Below are 20468 nucleotides of genomic sequence, written 5' to 3' on the forward strand. Positions count from 1 at the left end.
CAATGGGACCTCTTGAAACTGAGAAGCTTTTGTAGAGCTTACAAAGGATACGGTCAACAAGGCAAAGCGACAGCCTACAGAATGGGAGAAGATCTTCACCAACCCCACATGTGACAGAGGACTGATATCCAGAATATATAAGGAACTCAAGAAATTAGACATCAAAACGACCAACAGTCCAATTGAGAAATGGGCTTTAGAACTAAACAGAGAATTCTCAACAGAGGAAACTCAAATGGCTGAAAGACATTTAAGGAATTGCTCAACATCCCTAATCATCAGGGAAATGCAAGTCAAAACAACTCTGAGATACCACCTTATGCCTGTCAGAATGGCTAAGATCAAAAACACTGAAGAAATCATGATATCTTAAACTATACATATTGATTTAACTTAGCAGCTTTTACAATCAAATGTCTTTCTGCAGTTAAAAAATCCCAAAGACAACACAATCCAGATTCTGTGTGATTTGCATCTTTACATGGCGTATTTTTTATATTGCTTTTACTTTCTCTTTAAAGACTTTATATTTTAAAACTTTTATTTCTTTATATAACTGTCTATGTTCCTTTTCCTCTCTCTTCCAAGCCTACATACATTTTTACACACATTGTAAACCATTTCAAGTCTTATTCCATCTGAATCTACCTTATTGTGAGTCTATTGCTTTAAATTGCAATGGTTAATACCTAAGCAGCAGCCTTGACTGCTGACTCCGCCCATCTCAGCTTTTCAACATGGTGGAGATAATTCACTGCCAGCTCTGGGAGCCATACTGTCTGCTGACTCTGAGAGAGCATGAAGCCCAGAAACCTTTTTTTTTTTTTTTTTGGTCTGTACTAGCAAAGGCTAAATCCACCATGCAGCATAATGTGTGGCTTGTAGATGCCTCTGTGGAATCCACCATGCTGCAGGTCAAGCCCACACACCACAAACCTGCCAGAGAGTAGCTCAAGCCTGTAGCTGTGGCTGGCTTGAGAGAGACAACTAGGAAACTGCTTTTAGCTCCATTTTAGAATCTCTTTGTTTTTTAAAGCTTTCTAGGGTTTTATGTGTAAACTCTTGCCCCAAGTTTTGGCGCCAAATGTAGTTAGAAGATTTCCTGTGTCCCAGCCGGCTAGGAGTTGGGACAAATGTCGCCCACTCATGTCCCCCAAATAAAGACAAAGAGGCTTATATTAATTACAAACTTTTTGGCCATTAGCTCAGGCTTATTACTGACTAGCTCTTACACTTAAATTAACCCATAATTCTTATTTATGTTTAGTCACATGGCTTGTTATCTTTTGTCAGTTCTGCTTTCACATCTTGCTTCCTCTGTCTGGCTGGGGACTCCTGGCCCAGTCCTTCCTCTTCTCAGAATTCTCCTCATGTGCTTGCCCCACCTATACTTCCTGCCTCGCTACTGGCCAATCAGTGTTTCATTTATCAACCAATGTACAAAAGCATTATCCGACAGCACACATCAGATGATCATGGTGGCTGTCTGTTTACTTCCATACTTTAAGAAATGCTGGGGTAGCAACTATATAGTTATCACCGACACTAAAACAACTTAATCATGCACCCTGGTATATGAACCCCTGACTCTTGAGGATATTTATAATTCAACATTGACATTTAGTGTGAGATAGCACCAAACAAAGTGATTGTGGTTCATGAAAATGTATTTTTCAAATCGATTACTACAACTTATTTGTCATTTCTCAAAGTATGTAATTGTAATGAATTGAATATTTGTTCTTTTTATTTCAAAGAGTCATTGATTGCCACTGGGCTGGGAGCTGCTGAAAGAGCAAAGAGCATCTTCAACCCTAGAAAACACACTCACTCTTTACCTTTTTGCTTCAAGTCAGGAAGGAAATAATTTCTGTGAACTAATGAGAAAATGAGGCCAATGCTGTACATAACTTACAAAGAACAGTGTCACTCTGAAACTACCATATTCCACTTATTCTGATGATGATAGGAACTGAAGGGTGGTCTTCAGCTCTGTTAATGTGTGACTATAAAGCTTGATCATACAGGCAAGTCTGGCTACCCTACCAGAAACACATTCATTTCTAACATGAATTGAGAACAGTTTTACATGCAAGGCTCAGTTCACTGTTAATCTGCATGGCTAATCACATGCTCAAAACTAAACTTCTTATAACTCTGTTGCATACACTCCTGTCATCTTACCACAAGATTATCATCATCTCTGTGATTTAAATTCTCCTATGATTACTATATGATAATATATAAATTAATCTAAAGATTATTATAATTGAAAATTAAATCATTTTTCAATGTTTATTATGCCTATTGACATAAAAATACAAATATCTTATTTAGTCTGTAGCAACATCCATTCAAAAGTTTGATTTCAGAATGGTCACATATGCTATTATAACCAAATTTAATTATGTTAATTGAAATCAGATTGGATAGTTCATTTCTCTAATTTAATATTCTAACTTTTCTTAATGCTCTTATAATTATTTCTATGTTCTTTTTAAACAACATTAAGTTTATTTAAATCATGACCTATGCTCTTTAATGTTGCTGGAACATTCAATGCTGCCAAATCCTCCTTACATCATTAATTTCACTACACTAGACTCACCTCAACCACCAGTGACTGGGAGATTGTTATCCAATTCTGTGAGCCATGGACTGCTACTTCTCTGAATCTGTAGGCATGCTTTTATATGTTAAATATTGTATAAACTTTCATGCAGAGACATGAACAAATGTCTGTTCACCTGAGGCACTGACAACAAACCAAAGAAAGAATTCCACCCAGATCTTTCTTAGTAAAGCAGGGATTTATTGAAGTTTTTTACAGGTGCAAAGATGATGGAGGCCTGCTTTACTGTTGCGTAGCTCAGCCAGTGTGGATGATGACACAAGAAAGCTACAGCCTCCAAGCTCCCTGTACAGCACTAAGATGTTCATTTTTGTTCACATTGTGTATGGATACTTGCTATATGTCTTTTCTTCTCAACTTTATTTTCTTAAGCCTTCCTAACAAAATGTGTCCACATAAATGCCCCAGCTTATAACTACTTATGAAGTCACTATGCCTTACCTAATTCATGTATAGTATGGTCTTTCTCATTTTGCTATAAGTTTGAAAGTAGGCTCCAAAGGATTAAATGAAAGAAGTGCAGCGCCAGGCACTGAAACCCTGGGGATAAGATTCCTGACTCCAGCCGGGTGGCAGTGGCACACGCCTTTTTCCCCAGCACTTGGGAGACCAAGCCAGGTGGATCTCTGTGAGTTGGAGGCCAACCTGGCCTACAGAGCGAGACCCAGGATGTGCACCAAAACTACACAAAGAAACTCTGTCTCAAAAAAAAAAAAAAAAGATTCTTGACTCCAAACAATGAAAAAGTAAATGTGGCTACCTAAACATGATAACGCCAGTAGAAATTGTGGCACAAAAGGGGTAAATCTCACAGGGTTGCATCCATAGACAAAGAACAACACCAACTAATAACTGCTGAGAGAGGGAGAAAGAATTAGTTTCTCCCAGGGCTGAGCCTTTTAATTGGTTATCCAATACAAAGTTCTCAGCCATGTACTCATGTCCTTACAAACAACACTAAATGGACTTAGTAGGTTTCATTTATAAATGCATTATTAGCCATGTGTAAAAATAATAATAAAAGAAAAAGAGGCCATCAATATGATGAGTGTGGAAGCATATGACAGGTTAGGGAACAGGAAAATAGGAAGGACTAGACTATCAGTTCAGGAAGGCAAGGAAAAAATGATGTAAATACATTTTATTTAAAACAATAATTATAAACATAATGAGATTGAAACAAAGATTAAAGTGTCCTATGCTATATGCTGAAGTCAGGGCATGGACAGAGTGTGATGAATATGTAAAGGAGGATGTTCCATCCTGGATGGCTCCATGACTTCCTGAAGTTGGCAATGTGTAAAGCCAGACTGAACACCATGTTAAATTGATGTCATGAAAAAGGACTCTTTCTTCTTTTGCAAAGAGAGACATTGGTATTCTTTATTCCTCATTTTTATAGGACTTGTGGAGTGCTTATATCCATTTACTCATAATTTACCACTCATTTTCTTTCACAAGATAAATATCCTGTAAAAAAAGATCTCTATTATATTTATTTGAAGTTCATATTCTTCTTAAAAATTAACATAATTTTTGTTTAACACTTAAGCAAAAAATAGAAACTGTAAAAATGACACAATGTCCTTGAAATACTTACAATAATTGCTAATCTTTTTAGTATGAAGACAATCTATTAAAATGTATGTTTAATATCAAATTTTAATATCAAATTTTGATTTGGAGATTAATATCTAAAATTATTTCACTTTTAATATGCTTCCAGACACTTTTAATATTGTACTGAAAACCAAAGTTGGAATTTTAAACAATCACTGTATATGCAATTGATTTGAAGTCTATTTTTCAATTACCTGAAAGATTTAAAGCACATAGTGTCAATATATGTGGAATTGAATGAGGAATACTGCAGACAGTTATTTCTTCTATCTATTACTTAAATATTTTGAAATTGTTTAAATCATATTAAAAATACATAGACACACATATATATGTGTTCATATATATTGATTCTTGCATACTCTATGGTATATTGACTTTTTTCCAAGAAATTTTAAATCAATTGTATATTTTGCAAAAATAGATGATATGTGTATAAACATTCTGGTTTAAGAGAAGTAGACAGACTGATTTTTAAATTTACTCAGTTGATCAAGTTTAGGTCTTCATTACATTAAAAAAAAAAACAGCAATTAGAAGACATATAATCTTATCTGCCAACATGGATAACCTCCATGCTGCTTAGTTAAAAGACAAAGAATAACTGAAGGAAACAGCAGCAGCTCTGTGGAGAAATGCTGGCTGTATTAGAATTCAGTCACTGACAAAAACCACAGGACTTACTATTTCCAACAAATTAGATACTACGTGTAGGTTGAAAAGGATTATTATAGACTTTCAGTTAAGATATGTGTACGGCTGTAATGCCTATGCAGTCTCTCCAAAGACATTACTACTGGGAGCATGCTGCCATCTTAGAGAGGGAAGCCAACTGTCATATCTTAGTCCTCAGAGACTTCTAAGAATTTAAAGTACAATCACCTGTGTGAAAAAAAGGGAATTTGTGCATGGAGAACATTTTTAAAACACTAAAATGGCTCCTTAGGGGAGGCACTTTCAAAGCAGCTGAAAGGTAGATCTCTATTTTCTTTAATACAAATAATACTTCAGCAAAATATTATAGTGTGTTCTATTCATTTCTGTACATATTTTTCTGGAGCAACCAAGCAAACCACGTTTCCACCATAGCAGATACTCAGGAAGGGTAGTCAATTAATGGCACATGTTTGCAATAGAGCTCTACTTTCAAGTTAGGAGGTATGAAAATGATGACAGCTTACAGCAAATTCCTTTGAAAGATTTCTTCCTCTTGTAACATTTATTCATATGAAAAAAAGAGAAAAGCTTCCATGTGATTTTGTGACCCCTTTTAATACTTCACTAAAATTTTCCACACATTTTGAAATCCATGAAATTTTAATTACTCAAACCACCTGCTTAATGAGACACAGTAAAAGAATACATTTAGGGATCAAAGGACAGTTTTCTATGCTAACAGCCACCAAAAGAGTTTCTCTTTTAGTTTATTTTTAAAAGAAAACTCTGAGGCAACTATCATTACATAATACCATACTTCTACCTCAGTTGGCATAACTCTTCCCTGCTAGAACTCAATTTAAAAGATTTGATATCTTGAGGGTAATATCGCCAATGATCATCAAACATTAGAGCCACTACCCAGGAAATATGCTAGTAAATAAAACAAAGGTTATTCTTTTTGAAATGGAATACATAACAAGGAGTGCTTACATATAGCTATAATCACTTTATACAAAAATTTGATGGGACTAGAGAGATGGCTCACCTGTAAAGAGTATTTGCTGTTCTTGCAGAAGCCTAGTGTTCCATATGGCAGTTCACAACCATTTAGAAATCTAGTTCCAGGGATACCCTTTCCTGGCTACCACAGGCACTGCCTGCACATGGTATGCATACATGCATGCAAACAAGATGCTCATTATCATAAAATAAAAGCAACCAAAACATTTAAATTGTTAATAAGTACTGAAATTACAAATATATTCATGATTCCTCAGCATCAGGACTTGGTTGCTCCAGAAAAATATGTACATAAATGAATAGAACACACTATAATATTTTGCTGAAGTATTATTTGTATTAAAGAAAAAAGAGATAAGAAATGCCCTTCCATCATTAATGACTAAATAAATATCTATACAAAAGCTATAAGCAAAAAATAATAATAATCAGAATATCTAATGGTACGTATTTGTGGTAGAGTGTGAATTTGTGTGTATGCAAATTCATTGGAAGATATAGGGCAGCTGTATTTATGATAACAGCAAATTGTGGGAGTGAGCTTATGACAGTATAATATAACTTCAATTAGAAATTAATAGTAAAGTTAAAATTTAACATGATGAGTTTAGTTATAGAGGAAAAGTTTACTGTGTAGGAGGAGCATGGGGTGACTAATTTTTGATAGTTCTAAAATGGGAAAAGTTCATGTAGCTGAATTCAATATATAACGAATATGGGCTTATATAAAGGATAAAGGCCTGTGTGTTTTATTTTCAACAATAAGTTACCAATTTATACCTAAATGAAAATTTTCATAGAGATACCATATAGGTTTTGTTTCAATACCTTTGACTCAGAGTCCAGTAGAATTTCCATTTAGAGAGAAGACTGTGTCAGACTGAGATATAGACAGACAGAAATTATCTGCGCAAGCAATTCTAGAAAGATAGGTCTAATTTAGGAAGAAGAGCAGCCGTTGTTAAGTCCAATTTCATTCTCAGTAAACCCCTCAATGCAAACTGTTGTTTGCTTTTTTGTATTTACCCACCTGATCCCTTTAAGTTGATTAACAGTTCTATCTAAAATCCACCTATATCACATATAACCTTCAAAAGGATGTTAATTTGGAATTAAAGTATCCTATTTTTTCATGCTTCTCTAATGAAGAAAACCCCTTGTAGTTTTCTGACCATAAGAGAAATGTGGGCAAGACTATATTTGCTTAATGCATATATTAGTAGATCATATACTCAACATGTTTTAATAATATATTATATTTAATATTTATACAAAAATGTAATGTTAAGATCCAATCCACACTATCTCCTCCCTCAAATTATTCCCCATTACCCTGCTCTTTCCTTCCAACTTCATAGTCTCTCTCCTCTCCCCCCCCTCTCACTGTTCCATTTTGTTAAGGAAAGCATATCCTTTATACCAACAAAAGAAACTGTAAGTGGAAAAGTAGCCTTGATAAGATATTATTGTCAAATAAGTATAAGAAACAATTATTTCTCTTGTTAATTCTAAAAGGAAAAGATACTTAGTTTATTTCTGATTTTAATTCTTCTAGCAAAATTGGGCTAGAGAGATGGCTCAGGGATTAAGAACACTGTCTGCTCTTCCAGAGTTCCTGAGTTCAGTTCCCAGCAACTATATGGTGTCTCACAACCATCTATAATGACAATCTGGTGCCCTCTTCTGGCATTCAGACATACATGTAGGCAGAGCACTTAATACAAAATAATTAAATAATTAAATACATACATACATACATACATACATACATACATACATACAGGCCTGGCATGATGGCTCATGCCTTTAATCCCAGCACTCAGGAGGCAGAGGCAGGTAGTTCGAGGCCAGCCTGGTCTACAGAGCGAGTTCCAGGACAGATAGGGCTACACAGAGGAACTGTCTTAAAAAAAAACAAAAAAAAAATTAGATTTGCAAAATTAAAAATTAAAACTGAAGCCATGAAACCTGAAGAACAAAATGCCTATGCAGTCCCAGAAACTAGTGTGTCTTCTGGTAGGTTACACATAAGGTCCGGATGGTAAGCATACCCTCTTCAGACTTGTACCAGTAACTGAGCAATGTTTGATGAGGCAAAAATAGATAGGTGTATCTTTCTCTAATTTCTTTGCACTAAGGGACATTTCTAATCAAAGTGTGACTAATTAATCCACTGTCAATTAGGAAGACACTAAAAGAAACCAATAAAAATGCAATTTCAAAAGCTACCAATAACTTCAAAGTAGTTTGTTTTTATATTCCTTCATTCAACCAAAACTAAATCAAAATTTCAATCAGGAAACATGAAAGAGCCAAATATTGTCATAATATCTCTTATTTTTTTGTAATTTAGTCCCCAAATTCTAAGACTATTTTTTCATTAATATGTCTCCCTTTGGACTATAAAAGTAGCACAGACATGCAGAATTCAGTATGAAACTGAGGTACTATTTAACAGGGATATGGATGAAGGGGAGGAAGCACCAGGCAAAGACCTCTGGGAAAAGTTGAGATACAGGAGTGTAATAGCAAAAACCAAGGAAGCTGGGCTGCATGACAAATAACACTTTGTTTTAGTTAGTTTCATATTTCTATATATAAAACAGCTATTCAAATTTACACTTTAAACATTTTACATGTTGAGGCTAGAGAAATGTTGGTTTCATGGTTCCAAGTGTTTGCTGCTTTTGATCTCAGCACACATAACAGGTAACTCCCAACCACTTCTAACTCCAGTTCCAGGGTATTTGGTACCCTCTTTTGGTCAGTGAATGCACCTATGCTCCGCATACACACACACACACACACACACACACACACACACACACACACACACACTAAACATAATTCTAAAATATACGTGTGTTGACATCACTTTAACAAAAATGCTTGAAACCAGGTATGTTTTAGACTTGAGAATTATGTAAATTGCAATGTTTATGTCAACACTGAGATATCTCAGGGAGGGGATCTAGGCCTATATATGTAATTCACTTTGTGTCTCACATACATGCCACCTACGTCATTTGAAGGTAAGTTTTGTGCAGTAATTATATTGTATCTATGTCCAGCCATAGCTTTTCACTTAAAGTTGGGTGCAGAATGTTGCATGGTGGCCTCATGGTGGCACTCAGAAGGTTTCAGATTTTGATATATTTCAGATTTTAGATTACATATGCTGATCACGAATGACATGTATTTCATAACTTTAGAAAAAGTTCTATTTAAGCCAGAATATAGATCACTAATAACAATTAAAAAGTTCTCCATGTATATGCATGAGATTCACATGGTGTCCCAATTAAGCTGTGCCTTAGGGTAAGTCAAGTCCATCTTTGATAATGATATTTTCCTTCTTGCTTAGGATTATAGTGGGCTCTATCTATTATCATGATTGTTAGTAAGCTAATATTTCAGAGACTCAAGAAAGTAGGAACAGTCCAAAATCATTATTTTATTCACTCTAATTCTGTACTTAACTGGGGAAGCTAATGGTTTTCTGTTCCTAATTGTTCCCATGGAGCAAGAAATGCTTTCTTTTAAGGTTGAGTTCTAATGTAGCACACGCTGGCCTCCAACTTGCTATGTAGCTGAAGGATAGCGTCAAGATTCTGATCCTCCAGCCTTCATAGGGGGTGCCACCATTCTCTGCATATGGGGTACTGGATAAGTGCTCTACAAACTGAGCTACATGCCTACCCCTGATGCAGAATTTTTATTTTTGACATTTTGTGTTTTCAGCATAGAATTTGCACTCAGCCTTCATTCAATCAATTCTTAGAACCCGTTGCTGAAAGACTAAGTTATGTGTGAAGTCATCACAATTTACTCTTGAATTTCAGCATTTGAAATTAATTTCTGAGTGTTTTCCCACAGAGCCTTTTCCTTGAAATTCCCATTCAGAATGACACCAGTGAAGCTCATCAAGACATTATAACTGATAAAATGAAAATGTCACTCTGAGATAATTCTATCAAATATCATTAGGCTAAAAGTATATTATTTACAGAGTTAAATAAAATGAAGATGAAATATAAGCATAGAGAGAAATATATGAGGGCCTTCAAGATATAAGGCTGTAAAGATCACAGTTAAGAGTTATTTTGTAATTCATTTATTCACTTGAAGGGACTCCAACCCTGAATCAGAATGCCATCAATATGTGAAAACGGTAGGAGGTCTCTCTCAAGGTTGTTCTGATTTAATCAAAATGTTAGTCCTCTCCAGAGAAACAGAACCAATCCATTTTGATGTGTGTGTGACAAGAAACTATGTGTGTGTATGTGTGTGTGTGTGTGTGTGTGTGTGTGTGTGTGTGTGTGTGAAAGAGAGAGAGGAAGAAAAGTGGATAGAGGGAAAGAGATGAAGAATCAGAAAGAGAGAAGAAAAAGAGGGAGAAAAGGAGAAGGGGAAGAAAAAGGGAGAGGAGAGAGGGGGCAAGGAGAAGATCTGACTTACATGTTAATGTAAACTAGAAAGTCTAAGAGAACTCAAGTTACCTGGAAGGCTGAACAGAAGGAGGCAGAGATGAGCCAATTCTATTGTTCAAATCCAAGTCCAGTCTTGTGGCAGACTCTCTTCTTACAGGAGAATGACAGTTTCTATTTTGTTAAGAGAATGACAATTTATGTTTTGTTAAGAGAATGACAGTTTCTGTTTTGTTAAAAGAATGACAGTTTCTGTTTTGTTAAGGTCTCCAACTGATTAACTGAAGACACAACAATCTGCTTTGGTCAATGTCTCTTCTAACTTCTAAAAAGGAGCTGGGGATTTGAACTCAGGTCCTAATAATTGCATACCAAAAGCTCTTACTCCTTGCGTCATATGGCCAGCCTACAAGGTATTACCACAGAACAGACATTATATCAAGTCTTCAAAGGGCTATCCCAGTGGTTTATCATGACTCATATATGGTAATGAAAAGGCTTCTTAAGACCTGGACCAATCACTGCTCCTCATTTACTGTGAAGTTCCAGGCTCAAGTATATATGAAGTGCAGACCACTATTGTGGTTCTCTTTGGAAATTTTTTTTTAGTATTTATTTATTTTGTTTAATGTTTGTGAGTGCTTGCTCCATGTGCATGCTGGGTGCCTTCTGAAGTCATGATGGTATCAGATTCCCTGGACTTCCAGGTACAGTTGGTTGTAAGCTGCCATAAGGGTTCTGGGAACAGAATCTCAGTTCTCTGCAAGAGTAGGAAATGCACCAAACTTAACTGTTGATCCATCTCAAATATATTTTAATATCATTATTTGTTCTTTGTTCTATTTTTGTTGTTTTAGCAAATATCTCCAGGTTCTGGTATGTAACAGTAATATATGTGAGTAGGAAGGTCAAAATCCAGGTTTTGATCCCATGAATAAAAAACCAAAATAATCTTCCTAAAGTAGAGGACAAGGAAGAATTCAAATATTATTCCATGTTTAGCTTCTCTCATTCTTCTACAAGCCTCCTAAACAAACTCTTAAGACTCTTAAGAAATATTATTTATTTGAGTTTGGAGGGAGTGATCTCAATATTTCATTATATTTCACAGGTACCTACTCACAGTATAACAAGCCATAAGTAATACAACTCCTTCAAGGCAGATGTCTTTTCTGAGGAGGGGTCTTACCAACCCTGTACTCATTCTATTAAGTCCTCTGAAAAGGTCATCTCAACCCCTGTGTCCTCCATTAAAATCCCTCTTCATAGATATTCAAGCCTTAGAATCTAAAATCTATGTTTATGATACTGGTTGGTCTTTGAAGAAACAGGATTTCCTTTTTTTTTTAATTTTTATGATTATGATTATCATCATCATCATCAATCATTATTATATGTGAAATGTACCACAGCATCTTTCAGTACTTGTTTGAGTCAATAGTTAGGAATTTAAAACATCCATTTGTGAAAAACATAGATATGTTAAGGAGCAAAGCCTAATTTGGGACCACAGGTAGCACATCATTGGCTTTGTCTGGTTAATTAAACACTACAATTGAAGCACAGCCATAGCCGGGCGGTGGTGGCACACGCCTTTAATCCCAGCACTCGGGAGGCAGAGCCAGGCGGATCTCTGTGAGTTCGAGGCCAGCCTGGGCTACCAAGTGAGTCCCAGGAAAGGCGCAAAGCTACACAGAGAAACCCTGTCTCGAAAAAACAAAAAACAACAACAACAACAAAAAGCACAGCCTCAAAATCCAATATTAGTCTCTAGGAAAATTACAGTAGCTTTCACAATAATTAATGATCTGAACCAGAGACATAGGTTTCTGAGTAAACTCCCCAGGCTTAAAGTGACAAAGTCCTAGAGTGAGAAATGACAGAACCCTTAATTTTTACATATAATTAAGCCATCAGCTATCCATTATTCTTAATGGTCAAATACATTATCCTCACAGAGGAAACAAAATCTACTTTCCAATCATTATTACTCTATTCTCTAGCATTAATTATGAATCTATGCCTTTGAAATCTATAGCTTGTTTTTAATAGTGATAGGTCTAGATTATCCTCATCTTAAGACTCCAAAGAATGAAATTTTTCAATTAAGGTCAAACACTTAAGTTATAACTATAATACTTTTTAAAAAGATGTATAGTTTACTGATGTTCAATAAAAATGCATGTTAATTTTTCAGATATTTATTTTGATGGCATTTGTAGCAATTCCATATTATATTTGTGTAGCACCTTATGATTCTCAAATTATTTTAAGGGCATCTTGAAATAAGGTAATGATGGATATCATATAGTATTTTCCTATGCTTATATTCAAAGTTAATCTAACGCAGACAAAAAATGTATTTCTGGCACTTCTGACGTATATGTTTTGATTGAAAATGTGCTAATGACAGAGGAATTTGTTTAAAGTTGGTACCAAGCTTAAATATCTAAGATTTAAAATTCCAATATATATTATTTCCAAATAAAATAATATCTATCCTACTGTTTGGAAACTTCTACAGGTTTTTATTTATGAATCAATTGTGAAAGATCTTTATGAAAATGTTTGTATATAAAATTGTCATTTCACTTGTTACTCACTGGAATATGAGCTATTCCCACTCCTTTTCTGGACAGAATAATAAATTCTAAAAAAAGAAAAGGAAGACAGTAAGTGGTCTTACTTTAGCTAGTGTGCTCAAAAAATAGCTATCTGAGATTGATTTTTGACTGGGAAATGTTTGTATGAAGATTTTATTAAGACCAGTTACAATAAAAGATAAATTCCTGTAAGTGGTTTCATTTTCTGAGTAGAAATTAGGTTCATAGTATTTGTCTCTGAAAACAGTGTAACAAGAAAAATGTGAGTGGTCCTCAATCTTATTTCAGTGGAAAAATAAAACAAAAAAAGAAGGATTGGGATGAAATAAGCTATCTGAGCTAAATAAGATCACTTGGAAAACAGTATTCACCCTTTTAGAATTAATATTGCTTAAATTGATACTCCATATCATCAGAAAATGGTACATTGACTGGCCTTCTTGTTTATTTATTTAATATCCTCTTCAACAAACTCGTATTATAAAGACTCCTTAGCATTTGTTACCGGTGTTGTTTCTCATAGGCCATCCAAAGCCTTGAAATTTTGAAGAACCATTTGTATTTATTTCTCTTATGGATAAAACAGGAAATAAAACCAGTCATCGTGTAGAAGAATGGGATTCCAGTTGTGTCTGGAAAAAGGTAGGAATCACCAAGTGTCTACAAGGGGCTGGGCCTCACAGTATGTCTAGAAAAGAGTAGGACTCATCATGTATCTGAAAAAGGTGAGGTTCCTGGTGAGTCTGAAAGTGGGTGAGATTCCTAGTGTTTCAGAAAAGGAGTAATATTCCTGGTATGTCTGGACACAATGTTTGTGATGTGATGGAATATCTCATCTCAGATTGATTACCTGATACCTGGGTTCTCCAGGAAAAGAGGATGACAGAAATCAAAAAGGGACTGTGCTACCCAAGCACATCTGGAGGCCACTGTGAACTTCTAGCTGTAACCTGCCTTTAGAGATGAACAGATATGACATCAAAGTGAGATGTTTAGTTATAGATTCAATTTTCAAAATGAAGCACAAATATTAAGTAAGTTTGAGTCTGAAAGACATTTTGCTCTTGACTTTAAATCATTGACAGATTAAGTTACATAAAAATATTACATTAAATTTTGTGGAATTTCCATTTTAAGAGTCAAACTGGTTACATATCAATACTTTCATATGAAAACACAATAACTCTCATAAGTGTAGGATGTGCAGAAATAAATAAGACATAATTTTGTTGCTTAAACTTTTGATCCTGTGAGTAAAGAGGCACATGTGAAAATGAGTGGTTTATTTGATCAAAATCATTTCAAGGTGGGAGCAAAAAACATGGTGGAGTGTGCTCTATGAGAAGAGAGAAGCACTGTGAAATGTACTCAAGCAGGAAAATATACAGTTCCAAGAAGAAAATTATCCTGGTGGAGGTAATAAGTAAAAGAAAATAGGCAAAAGTCTGAAAATCAATGTAGATAGATCATAATCACTCTTAAAATCATGTAACTAATATTGAAATCTACACTATAAGGAACAATAAAGATTGTAAAAACACAGTTAAAATGTCACATAAACTACCATGAAATAAGAAAACTGCTTGTGATGCAGATCTTGAACAAACAATAAAAGACAAGGAATAAAAATAACTTGAAGGGATAATATTATGGACAAAAGAACATAAAAAGCCAAGCCAATAAGTAAAAGAGTATGTTACATGTTGAAGATAGAACAAATATGTTAGATTACATTTAATAAAAGATGACCAGTTAGACAGGTGTATTTTGTGATTTTGGTGTTAAATAAATCAATGATTATATCTAACTCTGGTTGAAGGGTTGCAAAGAAGTAGAATCTCATGACATTGTAATTGGGGGAAAACAAAAACTTCATTAGAAGATCAGCTCCTATTGAGTTTAGGAGACAAGGCTCCTATTGCTGTAAAGAGGCACCATGACTATAGCACCTCTTATATAGGAAGGTATTTAGTTTGGGCATGCTTACAGGCTCAGAAGTTTAGTCCATCGTCTTGGTGGCATACAGGCAGATACCATGCTATAGAGGTAGCTGAGAACTCTACGTCTGAATTGATAGGCAGCACAAAGCGAGAGTGACAGTACTTGAAACCTCAAAGCCCACCCATAGTGACACACTTCCTCCAACAAGGTCACACCTACTCCAACAAGGCCACACCTACTCCAAAAAGGCCATACCTCCTAATTGTGCCACTCCCTATTGGAGTGAGTCTATGGGTATAGAAGATAAGTCCTTTTACACCATCGAAAAGCAAAAATCCTTCAAGTAAATTGTGAGGAGATGTATACATGCTTTCTGATCCTTTTTTTTTTTAACCCCAAACTTTAAGTCTCAATTTTATTACAAAAGCTCATGATTATGAATTCAAGTGAATCTTGGACACATTAAATTTGAAATGTCTTTCTCTATCTGTTTAACATTCTTTTAAAATCTTCACCATCGTGATTCTTTTCTGAAGGAGATTACCAACAGTATTAGCTAGATATCATTGCCATTTACAGGAGAAAATCTCATACAAAATCATATTCATGTCTTCTAGGAACAAAGTTTTCCAAAAATGGGACATTTAAGTTACCTTTTTTTTTTCTCATGTTTCTGAGACACAGTCTCAAGATACCTGACTAGCTTTGAGCTACTGACTATGTAGTTAGCTCAAACCACTGATCTTCCTACCTCCAATTCCTTGTTGCTGGGATGACAAGCATTCACCACCTAATACTAATGACTGTTACAGTTCCATCTTTATCATTTTTTCCATAAGCTCAGCAAGCCTCATGATCAAGACCCTTCAGTTCAATCAATCCATGGCTTTGTGGTTTCAAGTCCAGCCCCATTTGCAACCAGTTCTTTCAGAATAGTCTGTAAGGTAATGACCAGTAGATACAAGGAATCAAAAGTTGTTCTTATTTAAAAACATAGCCTGTCTCTACTGAAAAGACATCAAGTATCTGTCATCATCAATGGGTGATTACTCTTGTAACTTGTCAACCTCCTTTATTTAGCATATCCTTCTCCTGGTCCTAGCAGTACCTGAAAACCTTTGCACTGCATTTTTCTCCAGTGCTCTTTCTATTAACGTGTTTTAATGTTAGAGTGAGAAAAGTAATGTAATGTCTCTACTATCTAGGATTTGTGACTTTTCTGTACAATTGGAATTGCCTCAGTTTCCAAGACAGTCCCCCTTCTCCTACTTTAAGCAAGTTCACACTTGCCTTCCCCTCTTCGTTATTTCTCTTACTCAATTACTCAAGTCATATTCTCAGGTTTAAAGAAGTTACTCATTATTGCTGGGTCCTTTCAGCTCCCTCTGGGGAGAATGGGAGAAGACGTGGCTTCAACAGCACAGACACTGGAGTCAGGTAAAAGGCAAAGAGCAGACTCATTTATTCAACAATGGGGAGAGCCTTATATACCCTCCTCCCAGCACCCAAGCTACATCCCGATCCAGTGACATTGCATGGCCACCCATTATTGGCTAAGCATGATCAGGACCTCTCACAGTGCCTGCCGCTAGGCTCTCAGGCAGACTCCAGGTTGGCTCATCTCTTGGCCATACATAACTTGTTGCTGGAGGGCTTCTCTCCAGGTTCCCCAAGTCCCGCAGTCCCACAATCCACTTATAAAATAATCACTCAGACACTTATATCACTTATAAACTGTATGGCCGTGGCAGGCTTTTTGCTAACTGTTCTTTTATCTTAAATTAACCCATTTTTATAAATCTATACCATGCCACGTGGCTGGTGGCTTACCAGTCTTTACATGCTGCTTGTCCTGGCGGTGGCTGCAGTGTCTCCCCCCTCCGCCTTCCGCTTCCCAGAATTCTCCTCTCTCCTTGTCCACCTACTTCCTGCCTGGTCACTGGCCATCAGTGTTTTATTTATATAGAGCAATATCCACAATAATAACTTCCTACATATCCACCCATTTTTATTTATTACATGAGCACTCAGTGGAATCCAGAGCTCTTTGCTCAGGCCTTATTGACCCTGCCTCATGAGGGCTCAGCAACTGGACTGTGCCTTCTTAGGTTGGCTTGTCTAACAAACTCTTACTCATCGTTGACTACCAGCCCTTGAAGAATATCCATTCCTAGAGAGCCACCCAGGGGGAGAGGATTAGGCAGTAGCCTTTTGAATTTCAGAGAACCAGGGATGCATAACCTCCTGTGGAAGGCTATGAACAGGATGTCTAAGAGGCATTAAAACCAGAAGGGTTGCTTTAGTCACTGCCTGATGCTGTTGGACTGCCCGATGCTGTCGGACGTGCTGCAGGAGGCATATAAATAAGAATTAGGATTAACAGAGTCACACCGATAATCAAAGCATATGTGAGCATACAGGAGGGATCAAACAGCCTTTTAAAGTTGTCCTAGACCTTAGTTAAAAAAAAAAATCTGTCTCCAATTACATTGTCAGGCCCCTGGTGATATTGAGACAGGGTATTTATGCCCAGAGTAGAATGGAATAATTAAGGGGATGAGGCAAATTGCCTGGAAGTGTGGATCACAGGCCAGTAGGGACATATCTCTTACTAATTCTATTTCTTAGGCATTGTACAAGAGAAAGAAAAAAAAAGGGAAGGTAAAGCAAAGGGCTTTCTCCACAGAGCAGGCACCCTCCAGTGTTTTGGTAGTCAGCACCAGGTCCATAAAGGGCAGGCCAAGGGAAGAGTTGGTGGTAAACATAGGGAAAGCAGGGGAGTTAATTGCCACTGGCAGCAGAATGGGAGGAAGGGAACCAGAACCCATAGATCTTCTGCTTTTAAGGGAATAAAAGGGGCAATGGTGTTGAGTATGTACATTGCTCGTCCAAGGCCAATTCTTCTTTGGTGAGCTGGTCCATGGATGGACAAGCTGGTCACTGATGGGACCCATATTGGCATAGTTGCACTCTGAAGGAAAACATAAGCATACCCTCTCCAATGGGTCAGCAGGAGAGCTAATGGCTGCCACTGGAGGAAGATAGGGTCTTTCTATCTTACTAGGGGTAGAGGTGTGCCTTGGAGAAGGAAAACCTTATATGTGGGACTGAGTTCCTCCTCATCAAAGATGAGAAAATTTATATGGAAAGGACTTCAGTTAGGGCCAAATGGGGATCTCTTTTGACTGGCAAGATGGTCTTGGCCAACAGTTCTTTAAGAGTTCTGTTGGTTCTTTACATGATGGCTCATCCCTGAGGATTATAGGGGTTGCCAGTCTTATGAGAGGTCTTCCAGGATCTCCGGAAGTCATTAAACTGTTGAGAGGCATAGGCAGGGCATTGTCAGTCTTCATAGCTCAAGGCAACCTCATGGCCAATTTAAGGGCCTTAATAAAATTAACAGCATTCTCCCTAGAAAGGGCAAGGCCATACACAAAGGAGGAGCATATATCCAGTATCACATGAACATATCTAAGATTACCAAAAGGAATATAATGGTAATATCCATTAAGTCAGGGGGGTTGACCCTTTCACATTGAAATGGCCCCAAAGGGGCAAGAGGAGCTCAGTTGGCACACCACAGAGACAAATGTTTGCACTGGAAAAATGGCAGCTTGAGGGGAAGCCTATGCAGGTTCTGTGGAGACAGGTGAAATTGCTGGTGAAGAGCCCTGGCTTGTTTTAGGAGGTCGATACTAGCTGTTAATATGATGATATCTGTAACCTCATTTCCTTGGACCAATATTCCTGATAATTTGGAGTGGGATCTAGTATGTGGTAGGCTCAGTCGTCTTATTTAAGGCATTTTACATGAGCAGCATAGTGCTGGCAATGGGAGTCAGTGAGTCTTTTTGACTTGAGAAAAGGCCAGCACACAAACTGCCTATACAGTCTACTGGCTGTCAAAAAAAAAAAATTAATTGGTTTGGTCTGGCAATCCGCTAGAACCTTCAGGAGGGCCAGGAGCCCAACTGAATGGAACCAGGGTTAGGGATAACATATATAACATCTTTGAAGCCAGGACACTGGATAAGAACACCATATCTGTTTTATTGGAATCTGAAAAGGCCAGGGTGGTATGAGGGGTGGGAGAGGAGGAGGGCTATATTTGTATTGGAAGTGGGAACTCTGCCAAGATCTTGGTTTTGGCAAATGATTGTCAATAATTCCTGTGAATCCTGCAACCATTTCCTGGAATGAGATAGAATCCTCTCAGAGGGACTGGGTGCTCTTTAGAGAAAAGGGGAAGACAAGCTTATCTGGCTCTTATCCATATGTTCGTGCCAGCATTCATGCCTTAAGACCAAGTAGGAAGGACTGCTTAAACTTAGAGATGACCTTGTGCAGGTCAGCATGTGCTTGGTGTATCCATAGAAGGGGCCCAGATTGCTATAATACTCCCCAAAATCCCCTGGGTGTCCAGAGGACCATTGCCAATAAGGGCCTTTGGGGATTGTGGCATTGCAGACTGGAGTTGGCTAGAATGGCCAAAACATTTTGTAACAAATCTTTAGCTTCTTGTGTAAGCCTAACCTTAGTGGAGCCCTCCAACAATGAAAAGAGATGTCTCATCTCTTGGTCAGGGATGGGCAGAAAGGGTTTTTAAGCCAATTAACCATGCCACATAATGGTTGTAATTCTGAGAGTGAGTACAATTCCTTCATTTTCAATCTAAAGGAAAGTAGGTGGACCTGTTTAACAATGGAAAAGCCTAAAAAGGAAAGGGGGGTGGGGAGGTACCATTTGAATCTTATCTGATGCCACCATCAGATGTAATGACATGAGATCTTTTAACATTCTTTCAGCAGTCCTTTGCAGATAGACTGCATCCGGATGTGCCAGAAGTTGATCATCCATGTAATGGATTAAGAGAATATCCTTGTGAATATTTACCAAGGCCTGAGAAACATATAACTAGCAGACTGTGGGGCTATTCTTCATTCCTTGTGGCACCAGAGGAATTTGAAAAAGCAATCCATAATATCTAAAACTAAAATAATAAGATGACAGAACAACAATAGGGTAGGGGAGACCTGGTGGTGTGGACCTCATTTTTTCCATTTAATCATTAACTGCATGAAGATCCTGCAGGAGGTGGTATCATCTCGATCTCTTGGGAATAACAAGTATGGAGGTATTATGTTTAGTTGTGGTTGGTTCTATGTACCCCATCTTTAACTGTTCTGAAATTAATTCCTTTAGGATTGACAGCTTGGGTTCAATTATAGACCACTGTTCCACCCAGGTGTCTTGATTTGAGAGCCATGTCAATAGAATGGGGCTAGAGGCCTCAAACATGGTGGATTTCTGAAGGACAGTAGCCCTTAGAATTGGGTGTAAGACTCATGCATAGGATCGCAATTTGCCAACCCTGTGTTTTCATGGATCTGAAGCTCATCAAAGAATGCTCTATTGTCAGTAGTTAGAATATCACACATATCCTCTAAGATGTCTCTGCCCCAAAGGTTTCTTGATATTGTAGGAACAATATGGTGAATGGCTCCCTTGTTGCCATCAAGATCTTTCCAAAGGACTGGATGGGTTATAATTTTTGAACCTTGTTGG

General features: G+C 37.0%; 1 protein-coding gene across 11 annotated transcripts in view; it reads left to right on the top strand.

Moving 5' to 3' along the window:
* The window catches only part of Gria4 (glutamate ionotropic receptor AMPA type subunit 4), a 397921-nt gene that overhangs the window by 85807 nt on the left and 291646 nt on the right, over positions 1 to 20468 (top strand). Inside the window, exons 1-2 of one of the 11 annotated variants that reach the window (XM_037207790.1) lie at positions 10342 to 10772; positions 13486 to 13604. The exons of 9 other annotated variants lie outside the window; for them this stretch is intronic. In XM_037207790.1, coding sequence (XP_037063685.1) covers positions 13577 to 13604 — 28 coding nt within the window. In that variant the 5' untranslated portion in view covers positions 10342 to 10772; positions 13486 to 13576. Of the gene's footprint in view, positions 1 to 10341; positions 10773 to 13485; positions 13605 to 20468 lie in introns of those variants that run through there. One more of the 11 variants, XM_037207791.1, reaches the window with a different exon arrangement.

The sequence above is a fragment of the Peromyscus leucopus genome, chromosome 7, assembly GCF_004664715.2.
Source record: "Peromyscus leucopus breed LL Stock chromosome 7, UCI_PerLeu_2.1, whole genome shotgun sequence".
NCBI classification, from domain to species: Eukaryota; Metazoa; Chordata; class Mammalia; order Rodentia; family Cricetidae; genus Peromyscus; species Peromyscus leucopus.